Genomic DNA, 24,877 nt, shown 5'->3' with positions numbered 1-24,877 from the left:
TGAGCGCTGAAGAATTGATGGTTTTGAACTGTGGTGTTGGAGAAGACTCTTGATAGTCTCTTGGACTGCAAGGAGATCCAACCAGTCGATCCTAAAGGAGATCAGTCCTGAATATTCATTGGAAGGACTGATGCTGAAGCTAAAACTCCAATACTTTAGCCACCTGACACTGGAAAAATACTTTGGCCAAGAACTGACATTGGAAAAAACCCTGATGCTGGGAAAGATTGAAGGCAGGAGGAGAAGGGGATGACAGAGGATGAGATGGTTGGATGGCATTACTGACTTGACAGACATGAATTTGAGCAAGCTCTGGGAGTTGGTGATGGATAGGGAAGCCTGGCATGCTGTAGTCCATGGGGTCGCAAAGAGTTGGACACGACTGAGTAACTGAACTGAACTGATAGAAACCCAGCTACAGGTGCAAAAGGCATGCAGTTTTCTAACACTGACCCTGATTGGCACACAGGAACATATATCACCTGAAGTTGTTTGAACAGGTGCTTCTCTCGATTACATGATAAACTCACTAAATTCAGTCCTAGCAGAGAAATAGATGACTCCCTTTTGTGTTAGAAATTAACTGTTTCAATTGAAATTATATCATGAGGAACTGGGGCCTGAAAAGACATACACACTTTTAAAATTAATTATATATAATTATTTTATTTTTGGCTGTGCTGGGTCTTGGTTGCTGTGTGGACTTTTCTCTAGTTGTGGTGAGCAGGGGCTATTCTCTAGTTGCAGTACAAGGGCTTCTCGCTGCAATGGCTTCTCTTTTTGCAAAGCATGGGCTCTAGGGCTCACAGGCTTCAGCAGTTGTGGCACTTGGGCGCCGTAGTTGCAGCTCCCGGGCTCTAGAGTGCAGGCTCAGTAGTTGTGGTGCACGGGTTTAGTTGTTCTGCAGCATGTGGGATCCTCCCAGACCAGGGATCAAACCTGTCTCTCCTGCACTGGCAGGCAGATTCTTTACTGCTGAACCATGAGGGAAACCCCATATTTTTATCTACATCCTAAATTCAAAACCATGTTTATATCCATGTCGATGCAAAATAAGGTCATTGTTAGAGCTTCCAAAATCAGCAACATTTTCCCAAACGCAGCAGGGGATAAATTTTAAATCTCCGTGTTAATGTATTTCTGCTGCTTTTCCCATCAGTTTAATATTAATGGATGCTCTTAGATTAGCCCAAAAAAGTCCGTGTTTACTCTTCTCCTTGGGCCATTCCAAATAAGTTCTCTGTGCCATGAGAGCTCTTAGCTTGTGGTAGCTGCTAGGAATGGAATACTGGGGAATGGGATCCAGCAAGATCAGGATTAAGTTATCAGATCCTTCATGGAAGAGATTGTGGTGGGCAAAGTAGAGTTCATAATGGCACCATTCGCTCTGGACAAAGTTGGGAGACAAGACAAAAATGGACTTGTAACTTTTCTCAATGCAGTTGATGATATTTTCCACGATGCTCTTGCCAGCAACAAAATTTCTCTCATGGAGACAAATTCTTATATCTTCTTTTTCTAGGTTAGGTATTAATTCATTCTTCACCCAGGCAGAGTCATGTTCACTGTATGAAATAAAAGCATGGAACTGGAGAGTTCTTTGGAGTTCTTCCAAGGGTACATTCCTGGCCCTGCGCCGGGTCTGGGTCCACTGACACACCATCCTGAGGTACCAGGGCAGATCCAGGTAGATACAGAGGACAGTCACGGCAACAGCCAGCACCAGCCCAGGGACCACAATGGTGACGATCAGCAGAGCTGTGTTGCAGGATAGCTCAGAAACGTGGAAGTCCTTTAGAAGGGTTCCCTTGTAGCTTTCCGGATAGTCACACTTGTAAGACTCAGGCCAGCCCTCTACCACTTCACTTGATACTTGGCCTACACTTTGGATAAAGTCTCTTAGCTCACAAGAACATTGGAATGGATTGTTCCCCGCTTTGAGGGACCTAATCTTCTGGCAGCTCTGGAAGAAATCAGCTGATGGATTGGAAATTGAATTATAGTCAATGATCAGTATGGAAAGGCTGCTAAAGATACCACATCCAGGAAGGTGGGCTAAAGAATTGGAAGCAAGGTTGAGTTCTTGCAAATTTTCTAGACCAGTGACATCTTTAGGGATGCTCCTTATTCTGTTATTGTGAAGATCAAGGACCTTGATCCAAGGAGGTAAACATCTGAAAACAGAGTCAGTAAGTATATTTGAAGACATATTTAAACTTAATAAATTTCTGGCCCAAGGGCAATTTCCTTCACTTTCATCATACATCAGGGAATTCTGGCTAACATCCAGTTGTTGTAGAGATTTCATTTCCTGGGTCATATGAACTATGTTTACAAGTTCTTTTAACTGATTCTTTTGTAAGATAAGGGTCTTCAAATTAGCCAAATTTGTACAGTTTTTGAAAACCGTGTCTGTTAAGAGATTATTGGAAAAATTCAAATACAGAAATGGGCTAATTTGGGATGGGCAGACCATGTGGACCATGTGCGCAGCAGACACTGTGAGATGTTGGATGTTCATATTTGACAATAGTTTATAGACATAACCTTGTGGAAGACTGAACACATCATGGACAACTTTGTGTATAGACAAGGCCTTCAGTGAAGTGTCAGAATAATCAAAATCTCTAGAGTCGAGGTAACCTTGTAGTTTCACATTTGAAATGGAGAAGTACTCAATGTTTGTACGCCAAACCAACTGGAGGATCATAATGAAGGAATTCCAAGTTATTTCAATGTTGTTTAAAGTAAGATTTGATAACCTTGAGTTCTTTTGAAGTTTTGACAGAACATTTTCAAAATAAGGACACCCATTATCATCAAGCACACATTTGATATTAGACAGTTCCAGACTCACTGTGGTGCTGACTGACACATCCAAAATAAAATGGAATTCCTTTCCTGCAGGGAAAACAATGTGCAGACTCTGTGTCTTAAGGTCTTGAAGGCTCTTGGCATCTTCTCTTTCCCCATAAGTATCTCCTAAGACCAATAAAACCTTGCTGATGTGCAAACGAGTGATTGACTGCACACTGGATTTTTGTAACTGTGTGGCACTCAACCCCAGAAATTCTAGTTGAGACATGTTGCCAAACTCTTGGCATATGGGCAGGGCATCAAATGGATTAAATGAGAGGTCTAAGTGCTTGAGGTTCAGAGTAGGGTGGCAAGAAATCTTCTCCAAATTGTTGTGGGACAAATCCAAGTATTCCAGTTCCTGGTTGAATTTAAAAACACTCAAGTCAAGATACTGGATTCTATTATGAGAAATTATCAAAATCTTCAGCTTTGATAGTGAGAGGATGTCAGGCATCTGAAGCTCAGAAATATAGTTGTATGATATATCTAAGATGGTTGTTTCCAGGGATAAGTTTTTGGGAACATAGGTGAGACCTCTTTTTGACCTGTCAATTAAAAATTCACTTTCATCAGATAATTGAGTTCTGATCTCAAGTATTAATATAAAGATGATGGCAAAATGGAAGATGCTAGAATTTTTTTTAGTCATTTTGTAACAGTAGACATTCCTAAGGGTAGTTGCTATTCTTCAGAGCATCTGGATACAGTACAGATCCTAGGGGTAAAAAAGTCAGCATTAAATGACTATATTAAATTAAGCATGACTGACATTAAACATTTTTTTACTAGAGACTCATTAAATGAAAGCTACATTCTTGGGAGTCACACAACCTGAAACCAGGAAAATACACATATTCATAAACAGTTATACTGCTGCTGCTGCTACTGCTGCTGCTAAGTTGCTTCAGTCGTGTCCGACTTCGTGCGACCCCATGGACAGCAGCCCACCAGGCTGCTCTGTCCACAGGATTCTCCAGGCAAGAATACTGGAGTGGGTTGCCATTTCCTTCTCCAACAGTTATACTACCTCTAATCAAATAACTTTTAATATGGATATGTAATGGATTGAATGGTGACCCTCCTCCCAAAAAAGATATGTCCACCTCCTAACCATGTCCTAATCTCCTAATTGAATATTACCTAATTTAGAAAAAGGGTATTTGTAGAGATAATTACATTAAGAGTCTTGAGAAGATCATCTTGGATTATCTAGGACTCGGTGATCCCCACATTTTGGGCACCAAGGATTGGTTTTGTGGAAGATAATTTTTCCTCAGATGGAGGTGGGGGTGGTTTTGGTTTTAATCTCTGTTCACCTCCTGCTGTGCCTCCCACGTCATAAAAGGTCATGGACCAGCACCAGTCCATGGCCCTGGGGTTGGGGACACCTAATCTAGGTAGTCCCTAAATCCAATGACAATTATCCCTATAAGAGAAAGAGGGAGTGTTATTTACAACAGCCAAGATGTGGAAACAAAACTAGGTGTTCATCAATAGATGAATGATAAAGATGTTGTGTGTGTGTGTGTGTGTGTGTGTGTATACATACATATATATAATGGAATAGTAGTCATTAAAAAAATGAATTCTTGCCATTTGCAACATGAGTAGGTCTAGAAAGTATCATGCCAAGCGAAATAAGTCAGACAAAGACAAAAACCACATCATCTCACTTATATGTGGAATCTAAAAAACAAAACAAACAAAATGAAAACAGATTTACAGATACAGAAAATAAGTGTGTGCCAGCAGAAAGAGGAATGGAAGGTGGGAGAGTGAGGGGATTAAGAAGTACAAACCACCAGTACATAATTAATAAGTTATGGGGTTGTAATACACAGCATAAGGAATATGGTCAAGAGCTTATTATCTAGAGGAAAGACAGAACATAAACATATAATAATTTCATGTAGTAATACCCACTGTACAGAAAAATAAAGCAGGATAAATGAATCAAGAATAGTGGTAGGTATATAACAGTGGTTGGTGGTGGCTTTTTCAGATTGAATAGTCAGAGAGGGCCTTTCTGAGAATACATGTTGGAGTAGAAATCAGAATGAAGTGAATGAATCATCTATCAGAAGATCTAGGGGGGAAGCATTTTCTTCTGGCAAAGGAAAAGGCTAGTGCAAAGGTCCTGAGGTAGGATTGAGGTTGGCTTGTCTGAGGCACAGTAAGGAGGCCAATGTTAGCACGGAGTGAGGTGGGTGAGGGAAGTTCAGGCCAAGAACACAGGGGACAGATCATTGTAAGGAGTTGGGATTCTATCCTGAGAGTGATGAGGGGGTCAGTGACCACTGAAAGGTTTTAGATGGGAGCAGTTTCCTTCTCTCTCTTATTCAGAAAACTTTCTTCATTCATTTGTTAGGGGAAACACTTACTGAAACCACTTGCCTTAGCCAAGCACCACGGTAACCACCTACAGGAGTTATCTTAAACAGGAAGTCCTTGGTAAGGAATGCAAAACTAACAAGCTACCACCAACTGGAAGATTTCAGGAAAGGTCAAAAGGAGAGAGAAGACACCAGTCCATGAGTCCTACTAACCTCCCAGAATCCTTCTCATTGGAACCCATGTTGGCCAAGTGATGCTCACACCACCAGGAAGGACCCTGAGTCAGAATGATTGGCAAGAGACAACCCAGAAACTAATTCCATCACTAATCCCGTAAAACTAATCCCAGTAAACCTGAGATTTTGAGTCATGTGGCAGAGCAGTCCTCCTGGGTTTCCTTACCTTGATGCTCTCCACCCAGGTGCCCCTTCCCAATAAAGTCTCTTGCTTTGTCAGCACGGGTGTCTCCTTGGACAATTCATTCGTGAGTGTTAGACAAGAGCCCGCTCTTGGACCCTAGACAGGGGTCCTCCTTTCTGCAACACATTCATTCATCAAATATGTATGTATTCCCTACGATACAGTACGTATTGTCCTGGGTTATGTCATTATACCGGCCCACCATTATTCAGACACTATTTTGTTATCAGCATTCCCATAGCATATGAGACAAGAGGGTCATGTTGGTATGAACCCTAGACAGTGAACCCTCTCACCAACAGAGACCCCCTCAGTTGGGGGGCTATATGGCTATGCAGATATTTTAAGGAACTTATTCAAAACCTCCTAGAACCACATTATATAAGCAGGCCATTAGTATCAGCAAAGAGTTAAATTCCTCTTCACATTTCCCCTCAGATCTCTCAAGGAGAGCTGAGGGACCCAAATAATTCATGTCCCAGAAACAATCGTGGGTTGTAAAAGTTCCCCAAGTGAGTCATGCAAATTTATCCAGTTGGGGGAATTTCTTGGACTTACCCTTTCACAGAGATGCCCAATGATGCCTTGGTGATCCTGACCTCTTCAAACATCAAAGAGGGCCATGTATGCCCCCTTCATCACTGTTCATGAAGACCCTGCAGAGGGGAGGGGACAGAGACATTATAATGTATGTGAAAAGTACAGGTGGTATTTCTATGTCATTGACTGTATTTGGCTGAAAGACCCAGAAATGTCCCAAGTCTCTCTTCAGCTCCCTGAAAGAGCTACCCACACAAGGAGACATTTTTCAATGAGAATAAAAATAATACTCAGTTACTGCCTGGGCCAGTGCCTAATATCTCAAAACAGAACTATCCTGTAGAAGTTAAGTTGAAGCAAGAGCAGCTTGGGCTTAAGGCTCAAATGGGATTCTTTACTTATTCCTAAACCTGAATCCAAATCCAGGGATCTTTTAACCATCCAGCCAAACACCAGAGTTCAAGGAAGCAGTGGTCAGCACCCTCGGGTGTGATGCACAAAGTGGCCAGAGAGACAAGAGGCAGAGACGGACTCCGTGCTCAGACACTAGCGCTTAGCACACAGCGAACCCACCACAAGCAAGGGGAGAGGGGTAAGGACAGCTTGTTTCCTAAACAACAGCAACAACCACAAAAAACTACATTATAAAACTGAGATAGGCTGGGACCAGGGACCTTTTGCTGCCGTGCTATAGTGCTTGCATCTCAGCAAACATCTCCTCAAGCAACAAAAAACAAAGAAAACTACAAGGGACTAAAAATAACTGCATGCATGGGCAGTTGAGACAAATTCTGGACAAAAGACACTAAAAGACCAAAAAAGCCCATCTGCTACCTCCAAAGAGCTTAGAGCAAAAGACAGGGGGTCTGGAGCAAAAGCAGACTGTGTATGCCCTTGCACACAACACCAAAGGGGTCGGCAAACCACCTCAGCCACCCCTCCAGCCCCACCCCTGGACATACCTCTAGCCTCACCCCCATAGAAGGAACCAGCTCACCTGCCCCTCAGGCCAGTGAACAAAGGAGCCTGTTACTTGTTCTCACTCCCTCTGCTGCAGCAGGGGCCCCAGTGAAGCCTTGCCTGAATTTCTTGTCTGGCCTCTAGTCAGTTTCCAATGACTGGGGAAGGCTGAGAACCCTGGTGGGTATCAAACTCCCTGTCTTCAAGCATTGAATGAAAGCATGGCTTCAGTTTTCTGCCTAGCTGAATTGGTTGACTCAAATATCTTCTATTTGCTCAACTTCCATTTTGCCCTTTCACTTGCAGTCACTATTTGAAGCCCTCAGTTTATTAAATCATTTATATTTCTATAATTAAGAAGTCAAAGTGTTGCATATATGTGTTTAGTCACTTCAGTCACGTCTGACTCCTTGCGATCCCATGGACTGTAGCCCACTAGTTTCCTCTGTCCATGGAAATCCTCCAGGCAAGAATACTGGAGTGGGTTGCCATGCCCTTCTCCAGGGGATCTTCCCAACCCAGGGATCAAACCCAGGTCTCCTGTGTTGCATACGGATTCTTTATCACCTAAGACACCAGGTTTAGGCACTTAAAGGAGATATAAATTGTATATATCAAATTTGCTATATCAGTGAAAATCAATAGTTTTGTCAAGGTCCTAATGAACAGCACAGAATCTCATCTATAGTAGCAGCTCAAAATTACTTTACTGCCTGACAAAATTATTATTTGCAAAGTTAACTAGTAATAGATTGCTGTAATTTGATAGTATAAAAATATCTCCAGATGTGTTTAGGTCTATTTTCATGATTATGATAGGTTTAGCCTCACCTTTTATGATTCAGTGTATCAATAAATGTGAATTGCGTTTGCCTGAAGACTTTGGAGGCATGGAGTCAAGACTTTGACTTGTCTTAATAGCTAATACTCATATAATCAATCTGGCCCATTAAGTTCAGTCCCACAAATATTTATTGAGAGTTTTCTTTGCATGAGGGCAACTAGCTATACATGTAAACCACAGGCTGAAAGGATCAAAACCAGTTCAAGAGCTTTTCTGCTTCGTTTTCTATGTGGTTTTGTGAACTTTTGCTTTCTGTTGTAAAGGAAAAACTCACAACTCTTTGGATCCAATTGGGTGTAGCCTGGGAAACATTTTCAAAACCTGTAATTCCACCTCAATAGCTGCACCCTAGGACAGTTTCCGTAGTCTGAGAAAACAGGAAAAAAAATATAAATTGTGGAAATTGCCCAGAGACAAAACTCAAATGCACCTGCCCATAAAAACAGGAGTCACTGGGCTGCATTGCCTCTAGGAGTGGTTTACCTACCACTCATTGTCCTCAGCATTTTCATTACAAAGAGATAAATGGAGGGAATAGGATAAAAAGAGCAGTGCCATCTGAATCAACCACTAGCAGCTCTTATCAGAAACCCGTGAGATGTTTGTGACCCAAATATTCATCTACTAACTCAAATCTCTTGAAAACAAATCGTGCCTGAGATGAGGTTCATTTAAAAAAAAAATCCACACAAACACAAAAACCCTTTCTCTGACTCAGAACAAGCAACTGATAAATAAATGCTAGCTCAAGTCACAGCAAGTACGTATCAGAAATAACACACTTAGAAAAACACCCAGGACTTAATCATAGAGATGTCTGAGATTTTGGGGTCTAATAACTAGTTACACCATTTATTTTATTTTACAGAATTTAAAAAGATGTTGCTTACCAAGTTGGCCTGTTCCTCTGTCCTGTTGGCAGTCTGTAGAAAAATTAAATACTTCCTCAAACATTTTATTTCGCTGGTTTGGTGTTTGTGGGCGGACTGGGGAAGCTCTTCTACGCCACCTACTGAATCCCACTGAAATTACACGACACAGTCAGTGTAAATCTATTTTCTCCTATTCATGTGTAGAAATGGTCTGTGAATCCACAGACCAGCAATTAGATAGAATCACCTCTCTGTGGCCCCCCTTCCCTACAATCAGTTCACTAGTGTCTACACTAACAAAGTGAAGGAGGCAGTATTAATAATCCACAGATGCTTTATTCAGTTCAGTTCAGTTCAGTCGCTCGGTCATGTCCGACTCTGCGACCCCAAGGACTGCAGCACGCCAGGCCTCCCTGTTCATCACCAACTCTCCGAGTTTACTCAAACTCACGTCCATTGAGTCGGTGATGCCTTATTTGCTGAATTCAAAATGCTTGTCACCATGCTGATGGACGTGGGGGTAGAGGTGTTTCGGGTGTTTTACTTCTAACCCTTCAATCAGGCCACTATTAAAAGTGACTGAAGGTGGAAAGAAGCAGCGGTCAAGGTCAAAGCTTTGTTAAAATTCATAAGGGGAAAAAAATCTCTCGTGGGCTTTTACAGAATGGATGCTAATCATGTCTTTTCTGACAGATTGGGTTGCAGAGAAAATCTGGTGCTCAAATTTTTCAAGCTTTCTTCAAAAATTGATTTTTAAAATCTCTATGTGGAAAATAGGCTAGCTAACAATCTCTTTTCTCCAATAAAGCTTTACGTGGTTCCTTATTGTTGGCATGCTCAAGGAATCCAACCTGATAGCTCCACTCTGGTCTTTTAAAACAACAACAGTAACAAAATAACAAGTGGGCAAATAGAGCTGGGACATGCTAGCTTTCTTCCTCTGAACTTGTGCTCAGCTTGGTGCTACCAGATGTCCTCAACATCTTGAGGTTGCAAGCTGGTTGCAGTTCTTGCTGGAATCAGCTTTTCTACCACAGGGAACAAGGCCAGCTTCCCTAAACTGAGAACCTTGAGGTGCTTTTTAACTTGTACTATTCTGTCTCTCTCTCGGTTTCCTCCTGTCCCCTCACAATTTGCTCAAGAAGGGAGGTGTACCTATCAATATATTTCTGTGACTGAAGGAATGAACCTCCTTCTCCCTCCACTCTTACCATTACTTCTCCCAGACCTATAACTGGAGATAGGCGTGCTCTTTGATTAACAATTCAGTTTCTGGCTCCCCAAGATCCAACCAGTTCATTCTGAAGGAGATCAGCCCTGGGATTTCTTTGGAAGGAATGATGCTGAAGCTGAAACTCCAGTACTTTGGCCACCTCATGTGAAGAGTTGACTCACTGGAAAAGACTCTCATGCTGGGAGGGATTGGGGGCAGGAGGAGAAGGGGATAACAGAGGATGAGACGGCTGGATGGCATCACTGACTCGATGGACGTGCGTCTGGATGAACTCCGGGAGATGGTGATGGACAGGGAGGCCTGGCGTGCTGCAATTCATGGGGTCGCAAAGAGTCGGACATGACTGAGAGACTGAACTGAACTGAACTGAAAGACATTTGACATTGTGAACTAGATCAAGAAAGTGATACCCAGGAGAGAGGTCAGCAGGGCACTTTAGCACTCAAAAAGTCCTGTGTTTCCCTTCAAGCTCATCCCCCCTCTGAGTTGCTCACTCGCCTCTTTTTAGTCTCCCTATTATCCAGTAGGTTTGTACTCATGCTAGTGCTCAGTCGTGTTTGACTCTACAGCACGTGGACTGTAGCCAGCCAGGCTCCTCTGTCCATGGGATCTCCCAGGCAAGAACATTGGAGTGGGCTGCCATTCCCTTCTTCAGGGGATCTTCCCCATCCAGAGATTGAACCCAAGTCTCTTTCGTCTCCTGTACTGGTAGGTGGAGTCTTCACCACTGCACCAGTTAGCAGTGGACAAACACACTTGTAAGCGTGTACACCCAGGCAGTGAAATATCCACCTCTTCTAAGGAATAACTTTAATTCTCAAAGAATATACCTCTTTTAAATTTTAAAAATATTTTATTTAACCCAAAATATCAAAAATATCATTTAAAATGCCACAATATAAAACATTATTAATATATATATTTTTCATTCCAAGTTTTCAAAATCCAGTGTGTATGGGACTTCCCTGGTGGTCCAGTGGGTAAGACTCAATGCTTTTAATGCAGAGGGCCTGGGTTCGATCCCTGGTCGGAGAACTAGATCCCACACGCCGCAACTAAGACTTGATACAGCCAAACTAATTAATCAACTAATTTTAAAAAACTCAGTGTGTGTTCTAAATTTACAGCACATCTCATCTGGACTACCTACATTTCAGGTGTTCCATGGTCACGTGTGGCTAGTGGCTTCCATACTGGATGGCTTGCGTCTAGGTGGATTTATCATAACCGTGCAACTAAGTACGAGCCTAAGTCGAGTCATCAGCAACTCAAAGAGCTAACTCAACATAGAGGTTTTGTATCTGAGACTCTAGGCACCTCTTTGCTTCTCTCAACAGCAGTTTTTGCCCACTCTTAATTCCATACCCAGGTGTTTCTTTCTGGATCCATGGCAATGTAAACATTGCCAATTAGATGTGACCTGTACTGTTGTTGTTGTTTTTTTTAACAAAAACTTTATTAAGATATAATTCATATACCATAAAAATTTCACCCATTTGAAGTGAACAATTCAATGACCTAAGGTAAAGTCAGAATTGTGCGACCATTACCACAACCAAACTTTTTCAACACCCTGCAAAGAGCCACACCCCTTAGCTGTCACTTTCCAATGCCCCATTTGCCTCAGATCTAGACAACCACTATAGATTGTATTAATGATCTCTATAGATTTGCCTGAGTATTTCATATAAATGGAATCATGTAAAATGTGGTTATTTGTGCTTTTTTCCACGTGGCTTAATGTTTTCAAGATTTGTCCATGTTGCAGCATGTATCGAGTTTCATTTTTTTGTTGCTAAATAACTTTTCATTGTATGGGTATACCACATTTTATTTATCCATTCGTCAGCGAATGGATATTTGTGTTGTTTACACTTATGGCTGTTACGAATATATAAAAATTCATGTACAAGTTTTGGGGACACATTCTCTCTTGGGTATATATTTAGATATTTAAGCATGAAATTCTACCTCATATATAAATATGATTAGCCTTTTGAGGAGTTCCAGGCTAGCTGCATCATTTATCATTCCACCAACAGTGTATAAGAGCTCCAATTTCTCCACATTCTTGCTAACACTTGTTATCATCTGACTTTTACTATAGTCTTCTTATGAATGAATTGGTATCTCATTATGGTTTTAATTTGCATTTCCTTGATAACTAATGATGTTGAACATCTTTTCATGTGTAAATTAGCTGTTTGTATATCTTCTTTGCAACCTTGCTGAACTTGTTTATTAGTTCTACTAGTTTTCCAGCGGATTCCTAAGTAGTATTTTCTATAAATAAGATGATGTCACTTGCAGAATGTCATCTTCTTCCTTTCCAAGATGGATACTTTTTATAACACGTTCTTGTCTAACAGGATTCCCTGGTGGCTCAGATGGTAAAGAATCCACCTGCAATGTGGGAGACCTGGGTTTGATCCCTGGGTTAGGAAGATTCCCCTGGAGAAGGGCATGGCTACCCACTCCAGTATTGTTGCTTGGTGAATTCCATGGACTGAGGAGCCTGGTGGGCTACAGTCCATGGGGTCACAAAGAATCGGACACGACTGAGTGACTTTCACTTTGACTTTTGTCTAACTGCCTTGGCTAGCACTCCCAGTACAATGTGGAACAGAAGTGATAAGAGAGATCTGATGCCGAGGTTCTGAACCTATTGAGAGCAGGTTCCGAATAGTAGGGAAGAGTTTCGAGAACCATTAAGTATGAGGTTAGCGATGAGTTTTCCATCTATGCTTTTATTTTTTTAAACACCAAAACCATTTTGTATTAGGGTACAGCCCACAGACAGTGTGGTAATAGTTTCTGGTGACCAGTGAAGGGACTCAGCCATACACATAACATGTATCCATTCTCCCCCAAACCCCCCTTGCATTCAGGCTGGCACATAACATTGAGCAGAGTTCCATGTGCTATACAATAGGTTTTTGTTGGTTATCCATTTTAAATATAGCAGTGTGTACATGACCTTCCCAAATTCCTTAAATATTCCTTCCCCCCGCCCTCCACCACCACCCCGCCCCTCAACCCAGCCCTGGCAACCATGAGTTAATTTTCTAAGTCTGTAAGTCTCTTTCTGTTTTTAAGTTCATTTGTATCATTCCTTATCAGATTGTGGAATTTCCCATCCATTTCTAGTTTGTGAGTACTTTTTTCAGGAAGAGGTAGAAAGTATGGTTTCTTTTTCTGTATTATTTTTTTAATTTATTTTTATTTTTATTAATTTATTATTATCTTGGTCTTCATTGCTGCAAGTGGGCTTTCTTGCGTTGCAGCCAGCAGACGCTACTCTCTGCATGGTATGCTTTGCAGTGCTTTCTCGTGTGGAGCACGGGCTCTAGAACACAGGCTCAGTAGTTGTGATGGGCGAGTTAGTTGCTCCGTGGCACGTGGAATCTTCCCACACCAGGGATCAAATGCATGTCTCTTGCATTGGCAGGTGGATTCCCACCAGGGAAATCTCCAGAGTATGGTCTCTCACTCAGCAAGGAAGAAAACTAGTTTGAGGGATGCCTCTCCCAGCAGAGTCAATACAGTTGACCCTGAACAAAACAGGTTTTGGAGTGCCTAGTCTGATTATAACTTTACACTTAGCCCTTTGTAACTGCAGTTCCTCATCCTTGGATTCAACCAACTGCAAATAGTGTGCTGCTACAGTACATTTTTTTTTTTTTTTGAAAAAAATCTGTAAGTGGACCAGTGCAGTTCAAACTTATCTTGTTCAAGGGTCAGCTGTACTCACAGCTGTGTTCCATTCCTTCCATCCCTCCCTCCATATTTTCCCAACAGAAAGCAAAATTCCTCTCTCCCACCTGACCCTAGATTTCAAATTGTGCCCCGTAAAGCTGGCTGGGCATGAAAAATGGCATCAATTAGACATCTGGCATTGAATTAATTCCCCCTTAACTGGTTAAAATTTTCCAGAAATTTTTTTTTTTTAAGTTGCCACCTGAGTAAATCTTAGACCAAAGCCAATCTGTCTCCAGCTACCGACCTGAGTGTTTGGTTTCATGAAATGTTGATAAGCACCTTTGTACGCAGTCTTGGTCCAACTGTTTTATTGTCATCTTAGGATAAATTCCTGGAAAGAGTGAGTAAATGCCTTGGGTGGCTTTTTATGTCTACTGACGGTTTCTGTCACTGTTGTGAATTACTTGTTCGCATCACTGCATATATCTATATCAGGTTTATGTTTCTCTACTTAATTACACATTCTCGTTTATGTTACTGACACTCACCCTCTGTCAAACTTTTTGTAAACATCTTCCCTCATTTTTTATCTTTTTATCTCATGATCTTTCAAACCAACAAATATGTACCTTTTTATATAAACAAGTAAGTTGACTTTCTCTTCGCTATTACTCTCAGTTAGTTGTGTGCTGGTGAATCAGGTTGACTTCCCAGGTGGCTCAGTGGTAAAGAATTCATCTGCCAAGCAGGAGACATGAATTCAATCCCTGGGTTGGGCAGATTCCCTGGAAAAGGAAACAGCAACCCACTCCGGTATTCTTGCCTGGGAAATCCCATGGACGGAGGAGCCTGGTAGGCTACAGCCCACAGGCTGCAAGAGTCAGGTGTGACTTGGTAACTAAGCAACAACAACCTAGGGTAAACCAGGCTACAAAAACCAAAAAGCCTCATTATTTCTTAGCACTTGCCAATACCTATGGTTCAAGTATTTCCACTATACCTGATTTCTAGCTACCAACTGACCTGCTTGCAAAATTCCTTAATATTTAACCACTGGTTCTCACAAGTCTTTATAATCAGCTCCATCAGACTACTGCTACATTTTGCTTTTAGGTTAAAAGAGTTCTTCATAACAAGGTCAGATAAATATATGTGTATGTGTTCTTCTCAAGGGCTTCCCAGGTGGCTGAGTGGTAAAGAATCTGCCTGTCAATGCAGGAGACACGGATTTGATCCTTGGATCAGGAAGATCCCCTGAAGGAGAAAATGGCAACCCACTCCAGCATTCTTGCCTGGGAAATCCCATGGACAGAGAAGCATGGCCGGCTGCAGTCCATGGAGTTGCAAGAGTCGGACGCGACTGAGCAACTAAGCATGCACGTGCATTCTTCTCAAAGGTCATTTTTTTAGTTAATGTTCCATTATCCAAGAAATGTGTTTATTGAAGAAAACTCAGGAAATACAAATAAATAAAGATAAAAATTCAAATCAAGAATAATCTTACCATATAGAGATATAATACATCACTATCATTTTTGTGGCAAACATGCAGACTTTTTAATATTTATATAAACATGCTTTAAGCTCTTGATGCCAGTAACTAAATTGCTAGGCAGTAAATTTGTGCAGTTTACACACATACACACACACATTCCTCAGATGGCATTGGACCAAGTATTCTGTTTTATAATCTCTTAATGTGGGAGACCTGGGTTAGATCCCTCTGTTAGGAAGATCCCCTGGAGAAGGGAAAGGCTACCCACTCCAGTATTCTGGCCTGGGGAATTCCAGTACTCTGGCCTGGGTCGAAAAGAGTCAGACACAACTGAGTGACTTTCACTTTCCTTTTTCTTAATTAAACCAGCTGGTTCTACAGAGTATGATGTAGGGTATAGACTAGAACTTTTCCTATGACTTGGGTCCAAAACAAGGGACTGGGAAGTGTAATTTACCCCCTATTCTAAGGAGAGCTGCCAACAACTGGGGCATGCACTTCCTGAAGCAGTTGAATCAGATAGTGCAAACCCCACTTCCTCGCCATCCTCACATTTTCCCCAGGCACACATGCATACAGGGGAGGCAGTGAGAGGGTCAGCAGCACTGAGCTATCTGTGATGTGAAGCTGCACCCTATGATATGGGGAAAGGAGATGAGCTTAAATGGAATTGGAGATTGAAAATGCTAAGCTACATTGCATTGTTAATACCTCAAAAGGACTGAAGAGGTCAGAAATCTGCTCACAAAAACTGCTTCATACTTAGACTTGACTGTTGAGATGCCTTGTAAACTAACTATAACTAGAAATCCCCAGAAAGTCCCTGGGCTTTAGAAATCCCTTGAAGTCCCTTTCACTGCCTATAATTTATTCTCATTCTCTTCTAATCAAACCAATCTCCAGAAATCTAGAAGAAATGGACTTCCGCTTTTCCCAGTGTGTGGGTTTTTCTTTTTTATTTACTATGTTCTCATTTTCATTAGGGCTTCCCTGCTGGCTCAGATGGTAAACAATCTGTCTGCAATGTGGGAGACCTGGGTTAAATCCCAGGGTTGGGAAGATCCGCTGCAAGACGGCATGGCAACAGACTCCAGTATTCCTGCCTAGAGAATCCCCATGGACAGAGGAGCCTGGCAGGTTGCAGTTCATGGGGTTGCAAAGAGTCAGACATGACTGGGTGTCAAAGCATTCTCCTTCATTTATATTGCAGTCATCCTAGTCATGTCTCTTAACCATGCTCTCACACCCCTCCATCCCATTCTCTCTGCCAATCTCTCCCTTTCCTGGACTTCAGAACTGTGAGAAATACATTACTGTTGTCTAAGCCACCCAGACTGTGGTGTGTGGCAGGGCAGTCCTAGCAGACACATACACCATTCCTCTCAACAATGGTCACGAGTCAGGCAGACCCCTCCCCTCCTTCATCCCGTTCCTCATCCCCATCCTCACAGCAGGTCCTGACAAGGGGCTCAACTTTTATTATAACTGCAAGGGGAGGTCATTAGAACTTTTTAAGCAGGGGGGTGGCTTAAAATAATTTCTATTTTAAGAACAATTTCTCTGATTGCTGTTTGGAGAATGTATGAGGCAAGAGTAAAAAGCAGGGAACCCGGTTAGGTTACTGTAGTCATACAGGTAAGAGATACTGGTGGCTTAGTCAAGACAGATGTCAGGAAGTCAAGAAGAAATCCAAAGCCATCTCCCTACAGGTCTAGAACCTCTACTTAACAACTCTTTAATCACCTTTTTGAATCCAAGCCTCTGAAGATGGGGAACATGAGTTGATAGTTACTGGCCTCTTTCTGCCATTTTTTAGCAGAACCTGGCTCTGTCTAATATCTATTTAAAATGTGGTGATATTTACCACCTCTGTGCAGTTTTGAGGCATTCACCAAAATTCTAACACAACCAGAAACTCCTATTCAATAATCAGTTATAAATAATTTTGGCTCTGAATTTCCTTGGCAAGCAGGAATCATGTCTTTGGCCTCAACAGCCTATAACATATATATATTTATATATAGTTGTTGTTTATTCACTCAGTCACGTCCGACTCTGTGATCCCATGGACTGTAGCCCACCAGGCTCCTCTATCCAGGTTTTCCAGGTAAGAAGACTGGAGCGGGTTGCCATTTCCTTCTCCAGGGGATCTTCCTAACCCAGGGATTGAACTTGCATATCTTGTTTGGCAGGCGGAATGTTAACCACTGAGGCACCTGGGAAGCCCCATATATGTGTGTGTGTAAAATGCCATAAGTTGCCACTGATTAATTCTGTATTTGTATAGCAAGGTCAAACATTTTGTAAAGTATTACTCAGATGTGAAGAAAAAAGGGTCTTTAATTTCTGTATCTGGTCTATTTTCTCCTAAAGTAGAGCAGGATGACAGAGCCGATGACCCCAAGGCTGATGCAGATCCACAGTACTCTCCAAGCACCACTGCATACAGTTCTGAGGCTGACTTTTTCCTTGTGGCCAGCAAGTTTCATAGCCTCCTGCTCACACAACATCCACTTGGGAAAGGAGAGAGAGAGGAAAGGTCCTTGAATGACTGAGCATTCATTCGACAGAGACTGTTTCAATTTGAAACAGAATGGTTAAACCAGAGAGACTGAGTTACCTGTAATCAGCAAGTCTGAGCACTAGCTCGGTCCCCAGCCTGGTTTCCAGTTCAGCTGAAACATGGTTTTCAGTAAGTCTTCCCTGCATTCATGGAAATAATGGAGGCAGCATCCAGAAATAACTTGAAAGCAGTATCCATCAGAATCCAAGTGAATGATGGTTTCTTAAATTGGATTTCAGATGTTTTATTTTTTTTAACCTTTCACATCATCATTTTCAGTGACTAGTCTTAATTTAATATTAAAAGCAGCTCTAATATTAGCCCAAAAGAGTCCATGCTTGCTCTTCTCCTTGGGCCATTCCAAATAAGTTCTCTGTGCCATGAGAGCTCTTAGCTTGTGATATCTATCAGGAATGGTGTTCTGTGGAATGGGTTCCAGCAAGATCAGGATTAAGTTATCAGATCCTTCATGGAAGAGATTGTGGTGGGCAAAGTAGAGTTCATAATGGCACCATTCGCTCTGGACAAAGTTGGGAGACAAAACGAAGATGGATTTGTAACTTTTCTCAATGCAGTTGATGATATTTTCCACGATGCTCTTGCCAGCAACAAAATTTCTCTCATGGAGACAAATTCTTATATCTTCTTTTTCTAGGTTCGGTATTAATTCATTCTTCACCCAGGCAGAGTCATGTTCACTGTATGAAATAAAAGCATGGAACTGGAGAGTTCTTTGGAGTTCTTCCAAGGGTACATTCCTGGCCCTGCGCCGGGTCTGGGTCCACTGACACACCATCCTGAGGTACCAGGGCAGATCCAGGTAGATACAGAGGACAGTCACGGCAACAGCCAGCACCAGCCCAGGGACCACAATGGTGACGATCAGCAGAGCTGTGTTGCAGGATAGCTCAGATACCTGGAAGTCCTTTAGAAGGGTTTCCTTGTAGCTTTCCGGATAGTCACACTTATAAGACTCAGGCCAGCCCTCTACCACATCACTTGATAATTGGCCTACGCTTTGGATAAAGTCTCTTAGCTCACAGGAACATTGGAATGGATTGTTCCCCGCTTTGAGGGACCTAATCTTCCGGCAGCTCTGGAAGAAATCAGCTGATGGATTGGAAATTGAATTATAGTCAATGATCAGTATGGAAAGGCTGCTAAAGATACCACACCCAGGAAGGTGGGCTAAAGAATTGGAAGCAAGGTTGAGTTCTTGCAAAGTTTCTAGACCAGTGACATCTTTAGGGATGCTCCTTATTCTGTTATTGTGAAGATCAAGAACCTTGATCCGAGGAGGTAAACATCTGAAAACAGAGTCAGTGAGTGCATTTGAAGATAAATTTAATACCACTATACTCCCAACCCAAGAGCAATTTCCATTACGTCTGTCATATTCCAAAGAATTCCAGCTAACATCCAGTGTTTCCAAAGAAAGCATATCCTTAGTCATGAGACTTGTTTTGAAAAGGTCTTTTAATTCATTCTTTTGTAAGATAAGTGTCTCCAATCTAGCTAAAGTGTCACAATTTTGAAAGACACTATCTGTGAAACTATTCTGGGTAAAGTTCAAAAACTTAAATGTGCTTGGTTCCTGAGGACAAAGCATGTGTATAAAGCGTGTGTCTGATATGGTTAACATCAGAATGTTCATCTCAGAAAACACTGTGTATAATGCTGTCTGTGAAAAAAGAAAAACTTTGTTTGTAATATGTTCTATTTTCAGTGCCTTCAATGTTGTTTTATAATAAGTAAAAACTTCTTCATCAATGCGTTCAACTATTGTTAAATTGTAAATATTGAGATATTCTACAGGTTTGGGCCAAAGGAACTGAAAAACTTTAACCAAACATTTCCAAGTTGTTTCCATATGGTTGAGGGTAAAATTTAGTAAGGTTGGTCCTCCAGTGAGTCCTGATAAAAATTTAAGTAAAACTTGACAATTGTAATCATTCAATTTAATATTAGTCAGTTGTAAGCACCCTAAACTATTCGCTGATATGTTCACTTGGACAGAGAAAAAGCTATTTGGGTGAAAAACAAGGTGAAGTTTCTTTGTATTCAGAATTTGAAGACTTTCTTTCTTATTTTCTTTCTTATAGTCTTCCAAATCCAGAAGGATACAATTTAGGTGCAAGTGAGCAATGGGTAGTAAATCTAATTGTTGTAACTTTGTAGCACTTAATCCTAAGAAATTCAGTTGGGTCAAGTTGCCAAATTCCTTACAGATGGGCAGGGCATCGAAGTCATTGAATGAGAGGTCTAAATGCTTGAGAGTCGTGGTGATTGGATGGCAGGATATCTTCTGCAACTGATTGTGAGATAAATCCAAATATTCCAAATCATGGTTGAACTTGAAAATACTAATATCAAGGCCCTGGATTCTATTATGGGAAAGTCTCAGAATTCTCAGCCCTGAGAGAAAGCTGATATCAGACAGGTGAAGCTCAGATATGTTGTTTTGAGACAAGTCTAAGACTTTGGTTTTTGGTGGCAGGTCTTTGGGAACATGAATAAGGCTTGTTTTTGACATGTCTACCACAAATTCACTTTCATCAGAGAACTGGATTATGGTTCCAAATACTAAGGCCACAATGTAAATAAAATGACAGCTTCTGATGGGAGATTCTTTGTCTTTGATCATGGCATTGAAGTGACTATCTCCCGGAGGGTTGCTGCTGTTCTTCAGAACATCCTGATGTGCATCCAATTCTAGAAATATAATATATGTTAAGATGTATAAAGATTGGCTGATTACTCTCAGTCCTCAGCTTACTAAACATGAAATCTCAACGAGTTCTTCATTTACTATCAGGATCATTTCTGATCCCATAATTTAATGTGCCATTTTTTCCCAGTTATGCAAGTTGCTGGTGCCAGGAAAGGCAATGAAGACCTTGTTATCAAAGAACTGTGGTTGTATGTTCCACTCAGGAGCCTGTCTTTGTTTACTCCAACTCAGAACTTTCTCAGGGCTGAAGCAGCCTCCTGGACAGTGTTTGGAAACCCTTAAAGGCATGTACACTACCCATAGCCACCTGGAGCCAGGGATAAGGGATGGCGCAGGCAGCACATATACCAAAACCAGAAAGAAAGAAGCTAGGAAAGAAGACACAAGGGAGAAAAAAAGGCTTCGGACAGCTCCATGTGCCAAGCAATCGAGAAGGCCTCATACATGCCCAGGTCTGGATGCACACTCAGAGAAGACCTGAAAAAGTCCTAAACTTCCACCCCTGGTTGACTTTTAAGCTCTGTGCAAGGGAAAAGAAGTAAAGGCTAAGTCCGAGTCGCAAACAGCCTGACAAGCCCTGAAGAAGTGTTTCAACACAGAGCCAATATGCAAAGATTAGGTGTTTTTTGTTTTGTTCTCTTTCCCCAGATGTTTAAGAAAACCTCTGCCAAATCACTGCTGCTGCTGCTGCTAAGTCGCTTCAGTCGTGTCCGACTCTGTGCGACCCCAGAGACAGAAGCCCACCAGGCCCACCCCCGTCCCTGGGATTCTCCGGGCAAGAACACTGGAGTGGGTTGCCATTTCCTTCTCCAATGCATGAAAATGAAAAGTGAAAGGGAAGTCGCTCAGTCGTGTCCAACTCTTCACGACCCCATGGACTGCAGCCCACCAGGCTCCTCCGTCCGTGGGATTTTCCAGGCAAGAGTACTGGAGTGGGGTGCCATTGCCTTCTCCCTGCCAAATCACTAGCTGACCACTAAGCCAATGGAACAGAGAATTCAATGGCCACACACAAGAAGGAAAACAGTCTTTACAAAAATAATTTAGAAACATCACTAAACATGCTTCTTCCCTGGTGGTCCAGTGGTTAAGAATCCACCTGCCAATGCAGGGGACAGGAGTTTGATCCTTGGTCTGGGAAGGTCCCACATGCCTCGAGGCAGCTAAGCCGGTGTGCCACAACTACCGAGCCCGAATGCCACTAAGCCAGTGCACCCTAGAGCCTGTGCTCCTCAACAAGAGAAACGTCCACAATAAGATGCCACAACTAGAGAGCCCATGTGCAGCAATAAGATCCAGCAGAGCCAAAAATAAATAAATAAAAATGTAAAAAAACCTCCAAAAAAGAGGGGGCATATAAATACATACAGCTGATTCACTTTGCTGTACAGCAGAAACCAATACAACGCTGGAAAGCAACTATACTCCAAGGAAAAAAAATTATTAAACAAACAAATACACCCCGCAGCAAGCAGCAACAACAAACCCTGGGAAAGAGGAAAATCTGACTTATCACATTCTAGTATTTCCAGGGTTACCACATTATAATATTCAAACTGTCTGGTTGAAGAAAACAAGCTTGAGGCATGCAGACAAAAAAGAAAGCACTGTCCATTCACAGGGAAAAAAATTAAAAGAACAAACTTAGAGAACTGACACTACCCAACTTCAAGTCTTACATAAAACTATAGCTATCAAGACAGTGTGGTACTGATAAAAGTCTCTTTAACAAACAGTAATGGAACCACTAGACATTCTACACGCAAAAAAGAAAAAAAATGATGCTCTAGCTCAAGATAGATGATAGAGCTAAGTGTAAAATACAAAACTATAAAATTTCTATCAGATAATATAGGGTAAAATCTAGGTGACCATGAATTTGGCAATGACTTTTAGACACAACATCAAAAGCACAATCCATGAAAGAAAAAAATGTTAAATTGGACTTCATTAAAATTAAATTTTTCTGCTTTGCAAAGGACACTATTAAGAACGTGAAAAGACAAGCCATAGACCGGGAGAAAATATTTGTATAACACACATCTGATAAAGAACTTGTATCCAAAATAAATGAAGAAAAACTCAACAAAATATAAACAATGCAATTTAAAAATGGGCAAAAGATATTTCACCTAGGAAGATATACAAATGGCAAATAAGGACATGAAAAGATACTCAATACCATATATCATCAGGGAACTGAAAATTAAAACAGCAATAAGGAACTGCTGCTGCTGCTGCTGCTAAGTCGCTTCAGTAGTGTCCGACTCTGTGCGACCCCAGAGACGGCAGCCCACCAGGCTCCCCCATCCCTGAGATTCTCCAGGCAAGAACACTGGAGTGGGTTGCCATTTCCTTCTCCAATGCATGAAAGTGAAAAGTGAAAGGAAGTCGCTCAGTCGTGTCCGACTCTTATCGACCCCATGGACTGCAGCCTACCAGGCTCCTCCGCCCATGGGATTTTCCAGGCAAGAGTACTGGAGTGGGTGCCATTGCCTTCTTCAATGAGGAACTACTACATACCTATTAGAATGGCCAAACAATCCTGAAACAGCACTAAATGTTGGTGCGGATATGGAGCAACAGGGACTTTCATTAACTGTTGAAATTTTAAAAGGCACAGATACTTTAGGAGACAGTCTGACAGTTTTTTTACTTAAAGCTAAACAGGGCCTCACCATCTGATCCAGCAATCATGCTCCTTGGTATTAACCCAAATGAACTGAAAAATCTATGTCCACACAAAATCCTGCAGATGGATGTTTACAGCTTTATTCATAACTGCCCCCAAACTGAAAGCAACAAGATGTCCTTCAACAAGTAAAAACAGTAAACAAGCTGTGGTACATCCATCCAATGGATTGTTATTCAGCAACAAAAAGAAATAACCTGTTGAGCCATGGAGGAACCAAAATTCAGATTGCTAAGTGAAGAAGTCAATCAGAAAAGGCTACCAACTGTATCATTCCAACTCTCTGATGTTCTGGAAAAGGCAAAACTAAAGAGGCATTAAGGATTAGTGGTTGACAAGAGTTAGAGGGAGGGATGAATAGGCAGAGCACATAGGATTTTTAGGGCACTGAAACTACGTCCATGTGATATTATAATGGTGGATATATGATCTTATGCATTTGTCAAAACCCATAGGACAATGCAACACAAAGAATGAATCCTAATGTAAAGTATCAGTTCAGTTCAGTCGCTCAGTTGTGTCCGACTCTTTGCGACCCCATGAATTGCAGCACGCCAGGCCTCCCTGTCCATCACCAACTCCCGGAGTTCACCCAAACTCACATGCATTGAGTTGGTGATGCCATCCGGCCATCTCATCCACTGTCGTCCCCTTCTCCTCCTGTCCCCAATCCCCCCCAGCATCAGGTTCTTTTCCAATGAGTCAACTCTTCGCATGAGGTGGCCAAAGTACTGGAGTTTCAGCTTCAGCATCAGTCCTTCCAGTGAACACCCAGAACTGATCTCCTTTGGGATGGACTGGTTGGATCTCCTTGCAGTGCAAGGGACTCTCAAGAGTCTTCTCCAACACCACAGTTCAAAAGCATCAATTCTTAAGTGCTCAGCTTTCTTCACAGTCCAACTCTCACATCCATACATGACCACTGGAAAAACCATAGCCTTGACTAGACAGACCTTTGTTGGCAAAGTAATGTCTCTGCTTTTGAATATGCTATCTAGGTTGGTCATAACTTTCCTTCCAAGGAGTAAGCATCTTTTAATTTCATGGCTGCAATCACCATCTGCAATGATTTTGGAGCCCAAAAAATAAAGTCTGACGCTGTTTCCACTGTTTCCCCATCTACTTCTCATGAAGTGATGGGACTGGATGCCATGATCTTAGTTTTCTGAATGTTCAGCTTTAAGCCAACTTTTTCACTCTCCTCTTTCACTTCCATCAAGAGGCTTTTTAGTTCCTCTTCACTTTCTGCCATAAGGGTGGTGTCATCTGCATATCTGAGGTTATTGATATTTCTCCTGGAAATCTTGATTCCAGCTTGTGCTTCTTCCAGCCCAGCGTTGGGAAAACCACTAGACCATTCAGGTATGACCTAAATCAAATCCCTTATGATTATACAGTGGAAGTGAGAAATAGATTTAAGGGACTAGATCTGATAGACAGAGTGCCTGATGAACTATGGATGGAGGTTTGTGACATTGTACAGGAGACAGAGATCAAGACAATCCCCATGGAAAAGAAATGCAAAAAAGCAAAATGGCTGTCTGAGGAGGCCTTACAAATAGCTGTGAAAAGAAGAGAAGTGAAAAGCAAAGGAGAAGAGGAAAAATATTCCCATTTGAATGCAGAGTTCCAAA

At 41.8% G+C, this 24,877-nt stretch overlaps 3 protein-coding genes across 13 annotated transcripts in view; all 3 read right to left on the bottom strand.

Moving 5' to 3' along the window:
* The window catches only part of TLR10 (toll like receptor 10), a 33,884-nt gene extending 25,007 nt beyond the window's left edge, over nucleotides 1-8,877 (bottom strand). Inside the window, exons 1-2 of the mRNA XM_044945980.2 lie at nucleotides 8,848-8,877; nucleotides 6,172-6,269 (exon numbers count right to left, since the gene is read on the bottom strand). The gene's annotated coding sequence lies outside the window, so the exon portion shown is untranslated. The remainder of the gene's footprint in view (nucleotides 1-6,171; nucleotides 6,270-8,847) is intronic.
* TLR1 (toll like receptor 1) lies at nucleotides 857-8,975 on the bottom strand. 2 transcript variants are annotated; one of them, XM_044945983.2, is made up of 2 exons: nucleotides 8,848-8,975; nucleotides 857-3,574 (listed from the first exon to the last, which is right to left on the bottom strand). In XM_044945983.2, the coding sequence occupies exon 2, from the start codon at nucleotides 3,506-3,508 to the stop codon at nucleotides 1,130-1,132; it is 2,379 nt and encodes a 792-aa protein (XP_044801918.2). In that variant the 5' UTR covers nucleotides 3,509-3,574; nucleotides 8,848-8,975; the 3' UTR covers nucleotides 857-1,129. The 2 variants fall into 2 exon arrangements, with proteins under 2 accessions (XP_044801918.2, XP_044801917.2); XM_044945982.2 differs by lacking the exon at nucleotides 8,848-8,975 and adding an exon at nucleotides 4,036-4,172.
* TLR6 (toll like receptor 6) overlaps nucleotides 3,480-24,877 on the bottom strand; it is a 38,073-nt gene continuing 16,675 nt past the window's right edge. For 4 of the 10 annotated variants that reach the window (XM_025290165.3, XM_025290163.3, XM_025290164.2 and 1 more), the window contains one exon: nucleotides 18,069-20,532. In XM_025290165.3, coding sequence (XP_025145950.1) covers nucleotides 18,074-20,464 — 2,391 coding nt within the window. In that variant the 5' untranslated portion in view covers nucleotides 20,465-20,532 and the 3' untranslated portion in view covers nucleotides 18,069-18,073. Of the gene's footprint in view, nucleotides 3,575-4,175; nucleotides 4,286-5,595; nucleotides 5,730-6,171; nucleotides 6,270-8,847; nucleotides 8,980-17,579; nucleotides 20,533-24,877 lie in introns of those variants that run through there. The other 6 variants (XR_006552274.1, XR_006552275.1, XR_006552276.1 and 3 more) reach the window with 6 other exon arrangements.

This window comes from Bubalus bubalis, chromosome 7 (assembly GCF_019923935.1).
Source record: "Bubalus bubalis isolate 160015118507 breed Murrah chromosome 7, NDDB_SH_1, whole genome shotgun sequence".
In the NCBI taxonomy this organism is placed as follows: Eukaryota; Metazoa; Chordata; class Mammalia; order Artiodactyla; family Bovidae; genus Bubalus; species Bubalus bubalis.
Note: the sequence above shows the minus strand (reverse complement) of the source record. Positions and strands in the feature narration are given on the sequence as shown.

What these genes read in the sequence shown, in the direction of transcription:
- TLR1 (XM_044945983.2), bottom strand. Translation starts at nt 3,508, where the DNA reads ATGACTAAAAAAAATTCTAGCATCTTCCATTTTGCCATCATCTTTATA.